Genomic DNA, 13417 nt, shown 5'->3' on the forward strand with positions numbered 1-13417 from the left:
ATATAAAAATATATTAAAAAGCAATCTTGCAGGGAAAGCTACAGCTATAGGTTTTCAAGCCGTCGGCGTGGCACCGTGGAAGACGAAGTAAAGGAAGAAGAAAAAGAAGAAGAAGAAGAAGGAAAAGAAGAAGAAGAAAAAGACATATAACTCGGTAGTTGGTAGAGGCGAACCACAAAAGCGACTTGCTATGACAGAAGGTTTGTTCGAACGTTGTGACGGCGGCACATTAAATCCAGGTGTCCGCAGAAAAATTCGCTGCAACACTCACAACTTTCGCTCTATCACTAGGTTCAAGCCATGCTTAAAACCGCACAATTTCTTTTTATTTCTGACTACATGCCTCGAACTACGAATACTTTCATTTTCGGGGATTAAGCTAAAGTTACAAACCGCTTCTTTTTCTTACTGATAAAATACTGACTGCAGGCATTTCCATTCGCAAAACGACGTCGTTTGCTTCATCTTGGCTTTCGGAACATCCTGCGGGCGACTGTCTGCTCTTACCGCCGGTTCTAGGCGGGATTCCAGCACTGCTGCCAACTAACACCTGCATATTGTGCCGATCTTCTGGGTTATATTTGCGAGCACCTCAGAGGAATTTACCCTTCCTTTGATATCCGGCTCGATTAACTAAAACGTTATTCTTCATCTCTGTTCATATATCCCTCTTTACATTTTATAATGTTTAGTTGTCTAAGCATGCGCCCAACCTTTGCATTCGAAAGGCACGTTGCTATAGTGTCATCTGCTAAATGCGAAAACAGGCGTCGTTTCCTTCTCCACCGTGGCGTTTGCTGGTCGCCCGCGCCAGACGCGTGCACCTGGAGTTGTGCCTCCTAAAAGCTTCTCTCCACACCAACAAGAAAGCGTGCACCGAACAAACCACGCTTATGCAATGCAGCTTCCGAACAGTTTTGAACGACGTTTTTTTGTAGTTTCAATGCGAGAGGGCCGCGTTGTGAAGAAAACCTGGCGTCGGCGTTAGAGTTGTGAGTGAAAGATCGCGAGAATGTCTGCGTAAGGTGACATTGCCAGACGCTGATTGGTCGGTGGCCTGTGTGGGCTTGTACACATTATATCATCGGTGGCTACTCGGAGGCACAGGGATTCGAACTCCGCATCTCGCGCATGCAAAAATATACAAAACCGAATTGTAAGGCTGCGAGAGACAGAAGGCTCAGCACGCCAGTTCATTTGACGAGTGCTGTTATTAAGAAATTCTAAAAGTCTGTAGTATAGCGAACCAAACAATTCAGCCAGGAATCCCGAACCATGCAGAAAGGAAATTGACCCCAATGTCTGGCATTATTTTTGACAGTGGGTGAGCCATCAAAGCCGGATTTTAGAGTTTCATACATTTCCAGCTTGTAAGCTGTGGGTACTTATGAATATATAATGCAGGCAGTGGTAGTCATTTTATTGCATAAGACACACGTGCAATATTCTGGTGCGTCTAACATCTGCTTTTTACTTTGTGTAGAAAAATGTGATCCCACGAACACTGTTTGGCAAACGTCCTGTCGGAGGAGTCCACCGTCACCCCGAGACTCTCGGACGGCCGAAAAAGCATCCTCGTTGAACAGGTCCGTCACACTATTATATGGTTGCAATGTCGTAGTTGATACAGTTACCTGCAGTCCTTTCAGGTGCAAGAAAACGCGCCTTATGTAACATCCATTCCCACTGCAACACTCTGTTCCATTTTCACGTTTCACAGACTAAGCGAGATGTATGTATATAGCTACGGATTGGTTGCGCCGATATGGTAGCTTAATGGAAATACAATGTTTTGCTTCATGGAATAACCTCCAAGATGCAGGGTGTTCGAGTCGTTGTGCTTCACCTTGGAGGCAGCCCCGGCCACTGTAGCAAGGAAATATGGGGTGGTAGTCGCTGTTTGTCACTCACTGGTTACCACCGCCACATGGCTCCCACTGCACATCCTTGTTGCAGCATAGCTTCTGCGTCTGCTTCAGGTCAATTTCTCGCGCGTCCTGGTCGCACACGGTGGCGGCCAGCTTGACGAGCCCACCAGTAACCGGTTTCTTTGCCAAGTTACACAAGCTCTGGCCGAGTGTCTCGTTGGCGGGGGCTAGAGGCTCTTTCAGGTCTTTCGTGAATGAGGTCATCTGCTCAGAGAGGGTGCAGGGGAGGGAATGACGAGTGAAACATGTCAAAATAAGACAAAAAGAAGCGCACTGCTCTGGACGAATTACTAGAACAGTGTCTGCAAGAAAAATTATGACAGCTACCAACCGAGCATCAGTAGATCTTAAAGCTATAGCACCGCGCTTGGCTTAAGAAGCGCACATACCTATAAAGTACCGTGTAAATTGCCGTTTTGTAATACTCGCAGACATTTCAGGCGATTGGCTGGCATGACTTCTGAAAAACGTTTCTTCTGTGTTGGACACATCAGGAAAACGTTTGCTTCCCACTGCTTATATACAGTATGGTTAAACATATGTCTTGCGGCCAGAGCGTGCAGTACAGACTTGCCTCTTTGTTGCAGAAATCGCTGCAGAACTCGAAGTCGGCGTCGGTGCAGAGGCTGCCCACGATGGAGGTGCTTTCCTTGTACAGCTGCAGCGGTTCAGCGCCCCCTTGTTCCAGCACCACGATGCAGCTGCATTCATTGCTTTCCTGGCACCTGCATTCAAAGACCACAATGCCACATATATCCTGAACTGATGCGGAGCTGAATTCAGGGACACCCGGTATATGGTACGCCGCCGGAGCCGTGTGATTACATTTCTTTAGTTGGGAGCTACGCTTACGTCATGGAAGGAGCAGCTGTACATATATCGGTCCCTAGAATAGTGGAGTTTTCCTCAGAAGCAGCGGTGCCCGTTTTTGGAAAGAGAAGGCAAACTAAGCTGATGCTTTCAAACCGAGGATTTCATTGCTGCCCCGACTTAAAGTATACGTACAGCCTTTGACAAATGTTTAGAGCCCAGGGGATCTACTTCTGAGCCATAGTGGAGCTGCTTTAGCATTACTGGAGGTTCTTCTTATTGGAAAGGGTGGCACAAAAAATCTTCTTACCATCAGGAGATTGGGAACACAAGAAATGCATTACAAGCGGCACGAAGTGGTTTGGAAGCATACCCACTGGGCTGTATACACTTTTGACAAATACTGTACGTCTGTTTTGAATGCACTGACTTCAGTCAAGATAGCCCAGATGTCCGCAAGGCGACTGCTCTGGTCGTGCTCACATTGCCTGAATTGCCTCTACCGTCACTCCCACCACCACCACCACTACTACCACCATCATCATCACTAGACGGAATACAACCACTGCAGGGCAAGAGCCTCTCCTGTATTCCTCCAATTAATCCGGTCCTGTGCTAACTTCACCGACTTGACCCCTGCAAACATCCTAATTTCATCCTCTCACCTAACTTTCTGCCGCGCCCCATTGCTACGCCTTCCTTTCCTTGGAATCCAGTTTGTTACCATTAGCGACCATTGGTTATCCTCTCTTCGCACTACATGCCCTGTACGTGCCCATTCCTTCTTGGTGTCTACTAGAATGTCAGTAACTTGAGTTATTTCGCTGACATACTCTGTACGCTTCCTCTCTGTTAACGCTGCACTTACCATTTTCTGTTCCACAGCATTGTCCTCAACCTAGTGAGCCTCCACTTTCAGCACTATATGAAAGTGCCTATAACATGCAATTGTTATATACTTTTCTCTTGAGCGATGCTGGTGAGTTTATAATATGCCAGTGCTTGCCAAATGCGCTCCATCCCAATCTTATTCTCTTAGTTATTTCTTTGGTAGTCCGGCTCTGTGGTTACTACCTGTCCTAATAGGCATATTCGCCTACCACTTCCAGTACTTTGCTACCTAACGTAAACTGCTGTTCCTTTCCAAGGCTGTTGAGCATTACCTTAGCCTTCCGCATATTAATATTTAGGCTTATACTTGGTACTTTTCCTGTCTTGGTCATTAATCATTACCTGCAATTCGTTCCCTGAGTTACTTAACAAGGCAATGCCATCAGTGAATCGCAGATTATTGCCTGCATTGTCTACATATTTTGTCTGTATTGCAGTACAGTCGTGCCTCGTTAATATGGACACTTTAGTTTCCGACCAAAACTGTCCATAAAGCGAGTCATCCATAATAACGAGTCATGAATAAAAACTAAAAAGATTTTATTGAGAAAAAAAATGTGTAATTAATGACTGCTTTTGTGCATATCGGTGTGCACTGGACTCAAAATTATACAGAACACCGGCAATTTTGAGTGCATTATCTCTATCATCGTTGTCCTCAAAATATTGCAGTGCAGTCTGAAGCGACTTGTGCACTATGACACGCGTAATGGTAGGCTTTATGTTGGTCGTACTCTCGAGCACCAACTCTTCACTGGCTGATGAATCAGTGTCCGATTCTATACCCGCCGCCATTTCCAAATTGACCTCGTCACTGAGCTGCTCCTCCACGTCCGCTTCGTCATCCGCGGCGAGGAGTTGTTCTGCGGCGCCCTCTGGGTCAGCTGCACCTGCCTCTTTTAGTGATTCTCGAAGTCTTGCCAGGGGAATGTCATCATCCAAACTATAACTTTCTGGGTCCAACTCCTGATGCGGTAAAATACCAGTTTGGCGCCAGCAGTTAGTGATGGTATTTTCACTTACGGCATCCCACGCAAGCTTAAGCTGCTTCAAGCACCAGCGAAGATCTACTGTCTGCGGCTCCTGCTCCTCGGCACAACGAAGGTAGTGTCGGACCAAGGCAGCTCGGTAGTGTGCTTTTGTTGCTCTAATTATGCCGGCATCAAGTGGCTGAATCTTAGCAGTCATGTTTGTGGGGGAAAGATGAGGTTGATATTTTTGAACTCTTCAGGGGAGATAGTGTGGCAGCCGGCATTATCAACGAGAAGAACCACTTTGCGACCGCTTAGCTTTAGTTTTTGGTCAAATGTTTGCAGAAACCGTCTAAAAATATTTGAAGTCATCCATGATTTTCTATTTGCTTCATATGTACAGTATATAGATGGGGAGAATGTTTTTCCAAAGCATCGGGGTCTTTTTGATTTTGCCACTACGATTGGCTTCACCTTGTCCGTCCCACTCGCATTGCACATGAGGCCTACCGTAATTCGCTCGTTACTGCGCTTTTTCCTGTTGCAGGGCCGCGAGCAAGAGTTGCGGATAGACCGAGCTTATAGAAGAAACCGGTTTAGTCAAAGTTGTAGATATCATCCAGGAGATAGCCGCTAAGTAGCTGTTTGAGATTTTCTTGAGACGAGGAAACAGCCAAGCTGTCGATGCTGCCCCTTCCCCATGAATCCGTCGACTCGAAATTCCATGTCGGTTCTTAAACCTTGTCAGCCATCCTCTTGAGTAGCTGAAGTCAGTCACGCCTAGACAGAGCGCAGAATATTTTTTCTCAGTAAACATCACCTTGTTTTACTGAACAAAATATTCCGTAAGTCATCACAGCTAAAGTCTATCAAGACGGAGGAGAAGGAACGGTATGTACCCATAATGTTGCCGAGGCAGCGAGCCTTCTCTTGAAGTATTTCGTCGCTCACTACAGCACCATTTGCGCGCACATTCCCGAACCACATCAATAAGCCCGACTCCATCTCTTCGAACTGTGCTGGGCGCTGTCGGACTTTGGCTGACGCTGCGATGCCGACGTTGAGCCATTTGTCGGAGTCTTTTAATATCGATGCTACCGTCGACCTGGCGAGGCTGAGGCCTAGCTTAACTTGGGCCCAGTCCCTCACGGCCTGGACTGACTGAGATGGCTTTTGCCGCTTGTGTTCACAGATCTCCCTCTTTGCGGCAACGTTCAGCTCCGTTCTTTTGCGTTTAACTCCCGCCATGCCAAAAGTTAGACTAAAATTGAGGGTTACAGGCTCCTGATTTTTGCACTTTTTTGTTTTTGCCTGGTTAACCTTTTTTTTTTCCTTTACTCTTTCTGTTCCTTTTACCTTTTATGTTCTTGAGCTGTTTTTGCTGTCCTGCTTGCCAACTTTAAGGAGAGGCGGGGCCAGTCAAGCTGCACCGCACCAGCTTTTTTTTCGCTTTCCTCACCACGTGTAGTTTTTTAAACCTTCTGTATATGCGTGGTGAAAATAAAGTGAAAGCCAAATCAAGGAAGAAAGGGAGTCATGTTGGCAGACTGCTATGCAGAGGGCTATCGAACAGCCCCTTCTGGCGCCGTTTGTATGTGTTCCTATGAAACAAACACTGCAAGCTGAAGTAAACGACGGCTAGCCGACTACGAAGAGCTCAGACCTTGTCAAGGCCGCATCGTTGACTCAAAGCGAAGCCGACGGCGCAAAATGTGACAGTTCGGCAGCGCAACAGTGACGAAAACCAGGCGCATGAAAGGGAAGCGCGTCCAGGACGGGACTCCCGGTCCCAGTCGCGTGCTCGTCGCATTTTTTTTTTGTCGCTCTACTTCGTGAGTGTGTCTTAACTCTGACCGAAAAGCGTTAACGGCTTCGTGGAACACACATTGTGCTTTGGGAAAGAGAAACTTCAGTTCCTGCCGCCACGTTAGGCGCTTGTCTTTCTTCCTGTCATTTCTTTCTTACGCCTTTACCGGCCTCTCTGTTCACGTCCAGTAGAATTTATTGCAACCACCTGCTGCTGTTTTCCCGACTGCGGCCTCTCTTTTCGGCGCTTCCGCTGCACCCAGAAATCTCCCGGCTCCCTCCTGTCGGGGTCGGTCTTAGTTAGCTTGCCCTTGGTTTGCTCCTGCGCTCCCTCCTCCCCCTCCCTAAAACGGCGACGCGCCCGCTATGGTTCTTTTCAACCCCACAGGACTCGTTCAAGCATCCGGCCGTATCAGCTATCGCGTAGGTTCGCAGGCGGCGCGCCCTTCTTTCACTTGCGTTCGGACTCCTCTGCTTTTTTTCAAGCTCTGTCCATATTAACGAGACAAAAATACATGGGCTCAAGTGGGCTGTGTGCATTCTTCCTCTGCCCATTGTCCAGACAGCGAGTTTCCATATTAACGGGGCATAAATACATTGAAAAGGTTTCGTCCCCAGGAAAACTGTCCATAATTCGGGTCGTCCATATTAACGGGGGTCATATTAACGGGGCACGACTGTAGTTCTCTAAGATCCTTACATGCCTTATCTCGTCACTAACATGAGCCCATCCGGTGCCCACAGCGAATGCGCTCAATATACCGCGCCTTCAATTAGCAAGTACAATTATTGGGACCTTTCTTCCATTCGACTCCTGTTTCCTAGCTGCACGAAATCACCTATGCTTTTCGGGCGGGCATGCAGATCTAAACCGGCCGTCTCACTCCCTGCTAGCTCTTGCGCGCGTTCATCTATTCGAAGACCGTTTCAGTTCAGTCAAATTGGCGCAGCCACTTTGAACATGCTGAACTTTTGATGGACGTTGTCTGTCTTATGGCTGCTGCTCTTATACTCCTGTCACACGGGCACTTGTAAAGCCTTCGCATCTAAGATTCTTTGCTGCAAACGCGGTTGATGCGCAGCTACTCGGCAAAGCCTCAAGACCTTTGCGAAAAAGTTACAGAATTGCACTTAGCTTCGCTCCAGTGCTTAATGGCGAAAACGTTTCCTCCTTCTTCTCTTCTTCCTCTTCTGCCTTCTTCCCCTATCTTGCCTGTTTATGTACTCGCTATAATTCCATTGCTTTCTTTCGAGATTCCGCGAACACATCTCGCGGAATCTAGCAGAAATATATCGCAGACGCAAGATATTCGCCATGAGCCTAAAAAGGCTTCTTTCGGTTTCGTTGTCTGAGTCTATTGCGGCGTCCTTAGCGGGAAAATTAGGTTGACGTCAGAACCTATTGCGACTTCTCACTGACACATCTTGCGGAATCTCTCAAAATCTCGCTGACGCGAGATATTCGCTATGAGCCAAGATAGGCTTTCGCCTTAAAAGGCCCGTAGAGGGAAATGCAGTCGTCAGTGGCCTTCCAGCTTCTAAAGGGGCAGCCCAAACGTAAACACCAGCCAGCGAGCTCAACAATCCAAAAAACCGACGCAAATATAATTTGGAATATTATATTTAGGCGTAGTTAGTTCTATTAGGGGTTAATTTTGCATTAAAATGAACTTTAATAATCTGGAGTGTGGATTGAAGACTCAATGTTTTCTGTAGCCGCATCGACATACGCATGCTTTGCTTTGCTCGATTAAGGTGCTTGATTTGCTCCATGTGCGTTGTTCTTTCCTTCTTGACGTTTTGTTGTACGTGCGCTTTTTGTTTGACATTGTTTTTTTTTTTGCAAATTTAGTATTTATTTCGTATTACGAGGCTTTAGTTGAACTCATTCATTCATTCATAAACCTTTATTCATGAGGATGACCTGAGGCCTAGAGGGGAGGGGGTGGGTTTGTTTTATATATTTAAAGTGGTTTTGCCGGTTGACAGATGGCGCTCGCGGAGGTTACCCAATCATTATTATCGTCATCAATATCGTCATCTATCTCATTTGCACTTGCCTTGTAGCTGCGCCGCTTCTCCTTATTGGTTTTGCTTTTTTTTTTTTTTGCTGTAAGTACTGCGGAGGAGTCCTGTGTGACATGGGCATTACAAACGCCAACCCAAAGGCCCCATCAGAAATCGAAATTAAGGCACGGCTCTGGCAGACTGGCCCTATCATAATGCAGCATGCGGCTCACCGAAAAAACAACAACCATGGTACCTATACGGCTAAAGTTACTCCAATGCGACTCAGGCTATATGAGAGACGCCGTAGTGGAGGGCTACGGAAATTTCGACCACCTGTGGTTTTTGACGTGCACAGCACACGGGTGCCGCATTGCTTTTCACCTCAGTAGAAAAGCGGCCGCCGATGCCGCAGTGTTCAATCCCGCACCCTTGGGTACAGCAGTCGAGTGCCTTAACCAGTAGTGAGCCATAGCGGTGGGGCATTAATGCTATCTGTTAAGCTGTATAGCTGCGAAAGTCGATCTAGTTAAAATGATCCTTGCATGTACGGTTACTCAGTTTTTGGAGCTCGGTAATTAGTTTTCAGCAACATGTGCTCATATGCTCATTGCTACTGGCTACCAGGCATCGAAGAAATCGGGAATTCCAAACTCATTTTAACCAATTTTCTGAATGCCATTCTGTAAATACTGAGACTGAAAGAAATGAGGTACTTCCTCATTCGACGATTCTGCGTCGGACGATTGACGAGAAGTCGCGAAATATTTTTGCGATGAATCGATTCGCACGGTAATGATTAAATTTAGCTGAGGAAGAATTAAATAAGACTCTATTCCTCAGCACATAGCTTTTATCGCTCTTTTAAACGGTCACCTGCCGCTAAATTCACGCTTGGTTGCCTTATGTCTGGATGGAGTTATCTATCTTTATTGATATCAAATTCAAACGCTTGACCTTTCATTATCGCGGACCTAAATAATTGCAGCAATGTGCACAAAAGCTGCCTCGTCTCACACTTACTGGTTCTGCAGGAGCCCCTCGATCAAAGAGCGACTGAAAGCAGCAACAAGCTTGCAGAATGTGGAATTTTTCGTCTATCATGGGGCAGAGGTATTCGACGTTGCCCAACGCTGAAGTAAATGCCCCGTACTGCAAGCTGCAATTGTTGTTCTTCCTTTGGGTCGACGCACGATTCAATAGAGTTCCTTACATATACACACGAAAAAAAAGAAAAAAAAAAAGCTGTGACTTCGACTGAGCAAATCGCGTCGAAGGACTAAAGAGGCAACGCGAGATGCGAAGGCATTTAAAGACCCTCCATGGTAAAGTAAACATATTATTTCAATCTGCAATTCTTTCCGAAAACATTCCGGAAGCGTTACGGAGCCCCATGGCAAGCCGCTATGGTGTCGGTACATTACTAGTGTGTTTCAGAAGGGCACAAATACAGCTAATATGATATCAAATCTAATTTGTGGGTGTGCTCGTGCCTGCAGTACGGTGCTTACATGCAGAGCTTTTGGATCATACCAGTTGCGAAACTCCGCTTCAAAAAGTGACCGAATTTTGCGCGCATTTTTAGGATGTCTATGAATTGTCGCGGCATCTGGAAGCGCTCAATACAAGCTTTTTACTATAGCCGCCATTACTTTTCGGAAATCAAAATTTTCTCTCCTCTTTTCCATCTTGATTACCTACATGGCTGTTATCTTAATAATTTTTGCTGCTGAAAGTCTTCAACTAATTTTATTTTTTATAATGATTGTGCATTTATCAACAATCAGAAAGTTTGGAATTTGGACGCAGTTTTCTTTAATGCCCGCGGGTGCCGCCACCATTCGCAAACATCCGAATTTTGACCAAATAAAACCGCCGTTTTTCGGTACATGGGCCCTATGGGAAATTTTGCAACTGGTAGTATTGAGGAGCTATGCTTACATGAAGGTGGTTGCTCATCCTCACATTTTGCTTTAAAAGTCTGATCCCTCTGTTAGTCTTTTCAAGCATCCCAGTAGAGAAACCAGTGAACAAATTATGCCATCACGAAATACTTTAAACCGTTTCAGTTACGATGTAATTGATCGAAAAAAATATTATTTGCGACAAAGCAGAAGCTCCGGTTACAACAGTTACACTTCGGGAGTGCTTACACTGGTACACCCCTTCAAGCGTCTTGTTTCTTTCTTCAAGCGTTGTACCACCTGTAGGAAATTAGCAGCCGCTTATGCTGCTTTCAATATACCCCCCAGAGAGCGCATCCGAGTTCATCTAATATTACGCAAGCTGATGCGCAAGTCTGACGCACGCATCTGACGCACGCATCGATTCCGCACATACAGACACCTTCGCATAATCAGCGTTATCGGCCAGTATGTCTGTACTGCACGGTGCAAGTTTCTGCATGCTACGTAAAAGAAGTGTTACGCATATCTAAACGGAAGTGAACATCGTTTTGTGAAACGGTATGTAGTATACGTGGGGCTTATCGCCGAAAGCTGCACGCAATATGTAGACAGTGTAAATGAGAGGGTAAATTCCAACTTCCTGGGGTTCTTTGATCATAACTCGGATGCACGCATAATTCAATGCAAACACGCCCGTGTACTGCGCAATCTCAGAGTACACTAAAGTCCAGTGGCCATATTTCATTATTTTGAAATTGGGCTGTTCAAACTTCACTTCAGAAGTGCTTGCCGGTTCTCGAACGGCAATATGCTGTGCGAGAGTCGCGAAAACCTGCTGTACGAGAGTTGAAGAAGTACGTCCCTGAAATCACCCTGCTTATTTTGTCAACGCCTCGCCGTTGCTGTGCGGTTCCCATACAATAAAATCACCCCTTACATACATACATACATACATACATACATACATACATACATACATACATACATACATACATACATACATACATACATACATACATACATACATACATACATACATACATACATACATACATACATACATACATACATACATACATACATACATACATACATACATACATACATTCCCCACCTCAACCCCACCAAAAAGAAAAGAGAATGCAGTAATCTAAAACGGTTTGTTTGCTGACCTATTAACCTTAACTTAGATAACCTCTGGCCGAATACGCCACTGCGGTAAATTTTTTGCACGCCGTGAGCGCGTTAACAGGATAGTATCTCGGTGTAAAACAAAAGCGTCATCTGATAAGCAGCACGGCCAGAAAATCAGAAAGTGCACCCTGGACAGCTATACTAGGAAAAGACAAAGATTTCTAACGTCTAGTTCTTATTTTTCTTCTAGCCTGCATCCCTTATACTCAGATTGTCCTTGATAAGAAATACGCTGAATAACTTACCTTTCTTTACAGTCCCGGCACGAACCGGGAAGGGAGTCTGAGCCCGCTAGATTTCGAATAGTCTTTTAATGAATGTAATTTAGTGTGTTATGTTTGTTGCTTTCAGTCCAGAGATCGAAAATTCTTAAATTTGCTCAGCGACAGCACAGCAGCTCTCGTAACAGCCAGCATGGGTCCCACCCAGCGGCGTTATATAGAAACGGAAGCAGACTTTGAAAGTGTCACCCCAGGCTTACGAAAAAGAATGCCAACTCTTTTAGCAAGGCTTCTCAAGAATGAAAAAAAAAAAAAAAAAGCTTTCGTGATATCGTTGTCGATGCTTACCGTCGCGACTGGAGAACAAGAAATTTATTTTTCATCACGAGAACATATTGACCAAACTTGTCTGAGCGACGCGACGCTTTAAAGAAAGACCTGCGAAATTCTGCTACATCATATACGGTCACCATGTGAGAACCCGAGTATGTTAAATCCACGCCACGTTCGGCGGTAAACATAAATGTTATTCACGCGTCAAGCAAAGAGGGCTACATTTTTCTTCCACTCACCTTACACCCACGCACAACACAGCGGCGACCAGTGAAAGCAACATGCTCCGAGCCATGGTTGAAGCAGCTCAACTGCGAACTGGTTGCGGAACTCCAATTTGAAGAGGGCAGTGTGTCGTAACCGCAGACTCCACAGATCCGGGTGTTGTCATCAGACATACGTGGAACCTATACGAAATGTTATTTGCCTACTGGGGCCTGAATATGCGCGCGCTCTCCTTCCTTGTCACGCGCATGGGAAGCTGGCCAGGTGCTGCGGCCCCGGTGGGCAGGGCCAAGGAAGCAGTGTGATTCGAGCCTGTCTGCGCTGTTAGTAGCGTGCAACAGCTGGCGGGAATCGCTCTCCGAAGATGTAATCAGCAAAACAAGCGCTTTTAATCACACCGTTTCCTTCCGTCCTCGAATATTTCTCCGTGGTGGTTTCAAGTTGCTTATCTCGGCCCAGGGTGGTTATTACACGCAATACGGACACTGGGGGCGCAACTAGGTACTACAGTGACAAACGCAGTACTGCACTGAAGAGATGTTGCACTACGTTGAGCCGTGCACGTCGGAGAGCTTGCGATGCTACGCGCTGTCAGCGTGGACTCCACTGCATGCAACATACGGCGTGACGTCGGCTGATATTGGCCCTCATGGTGTGTGTGGAGCCCGATAAGGATGCAGCCGCCAGGCGGCGACGTCTGGGCTGGCCCGTATTGTGGTCACCGAAGGCGGCTGACCGGCTATCGGCTCCTGTGCGCACCTAGGCGACGCCGATGTCGACGCCGCTGCTGCGTGTTGTAGGGACTCCTTGTCCTCGCAGATAGCAGATAACCTGACCAGGTCTTCTTATGCCGGTAAATTGTTCCTCTTTCGCTGTGCACCCTTTCATAGTCTCTCGTGCCCGGTCGAGACACGAAGTCCAAGACCTCTGCTGAAAAGGACTAAGAGCAGGAGCAACAACCATAGGTGTAATCATGTTGCATTCATGACCCGCGTGCTACGTCACGACGTTGACAGCGACCATTTTAAATATACTGCTGAAAACGGCTTACAAAAACTATCTCTGCCGTAGGAGAAAAATATACATAGCAGAGATAAACTTGTGGCAGGTAAGTATAAGCTTAG

At 46.3% G+C, this 13417-nt stretch overlaps 1 protein-coding gene across 1 annotated transcript; it reads right to left on the minus strand.

Annotated features, from left to right (window-relative positions):
• Positions 1-1399: 1399 nt before the first annotated feature.
• Positions 1400-12798, minus strand: LOC146199239 (uncharacterized). The gene is made up of 3 exons (XM_084592737.1): positions 12308-12798; positions 2503-2653; positions 1400-2132 (listed from the first exon to the last, which is right to left on the minus strand). Exons 1-3 carry the CDS (start codon positions 12361-12363, stop codon positions 1908-1910), a joined length of 432 nt encoding a protein of 143 aa, XP_084448863.1. The 5' UTR covers positions 12364-12798; the 3' UTR covers positions 1400-1907.
• Positions 12799-13417: the final 619 nt, after the last annotated feature.

Source organism: Amblyomma maculatum, chromosome 2, assembly GCF_055883805.1.
Source record: "Amblyomma maculatum isolate TAMU_Amacu chromosome 2, ASM5588380v1, whole genome shotgun sequence".
Taxonomy (NCBI): domain Eukaryota; kingdom Metazoa; phylum Arthropoda; class Arachnida; order Ixodida; family Ixodidae; genus Amblyomma; species Amblyomma maculatum.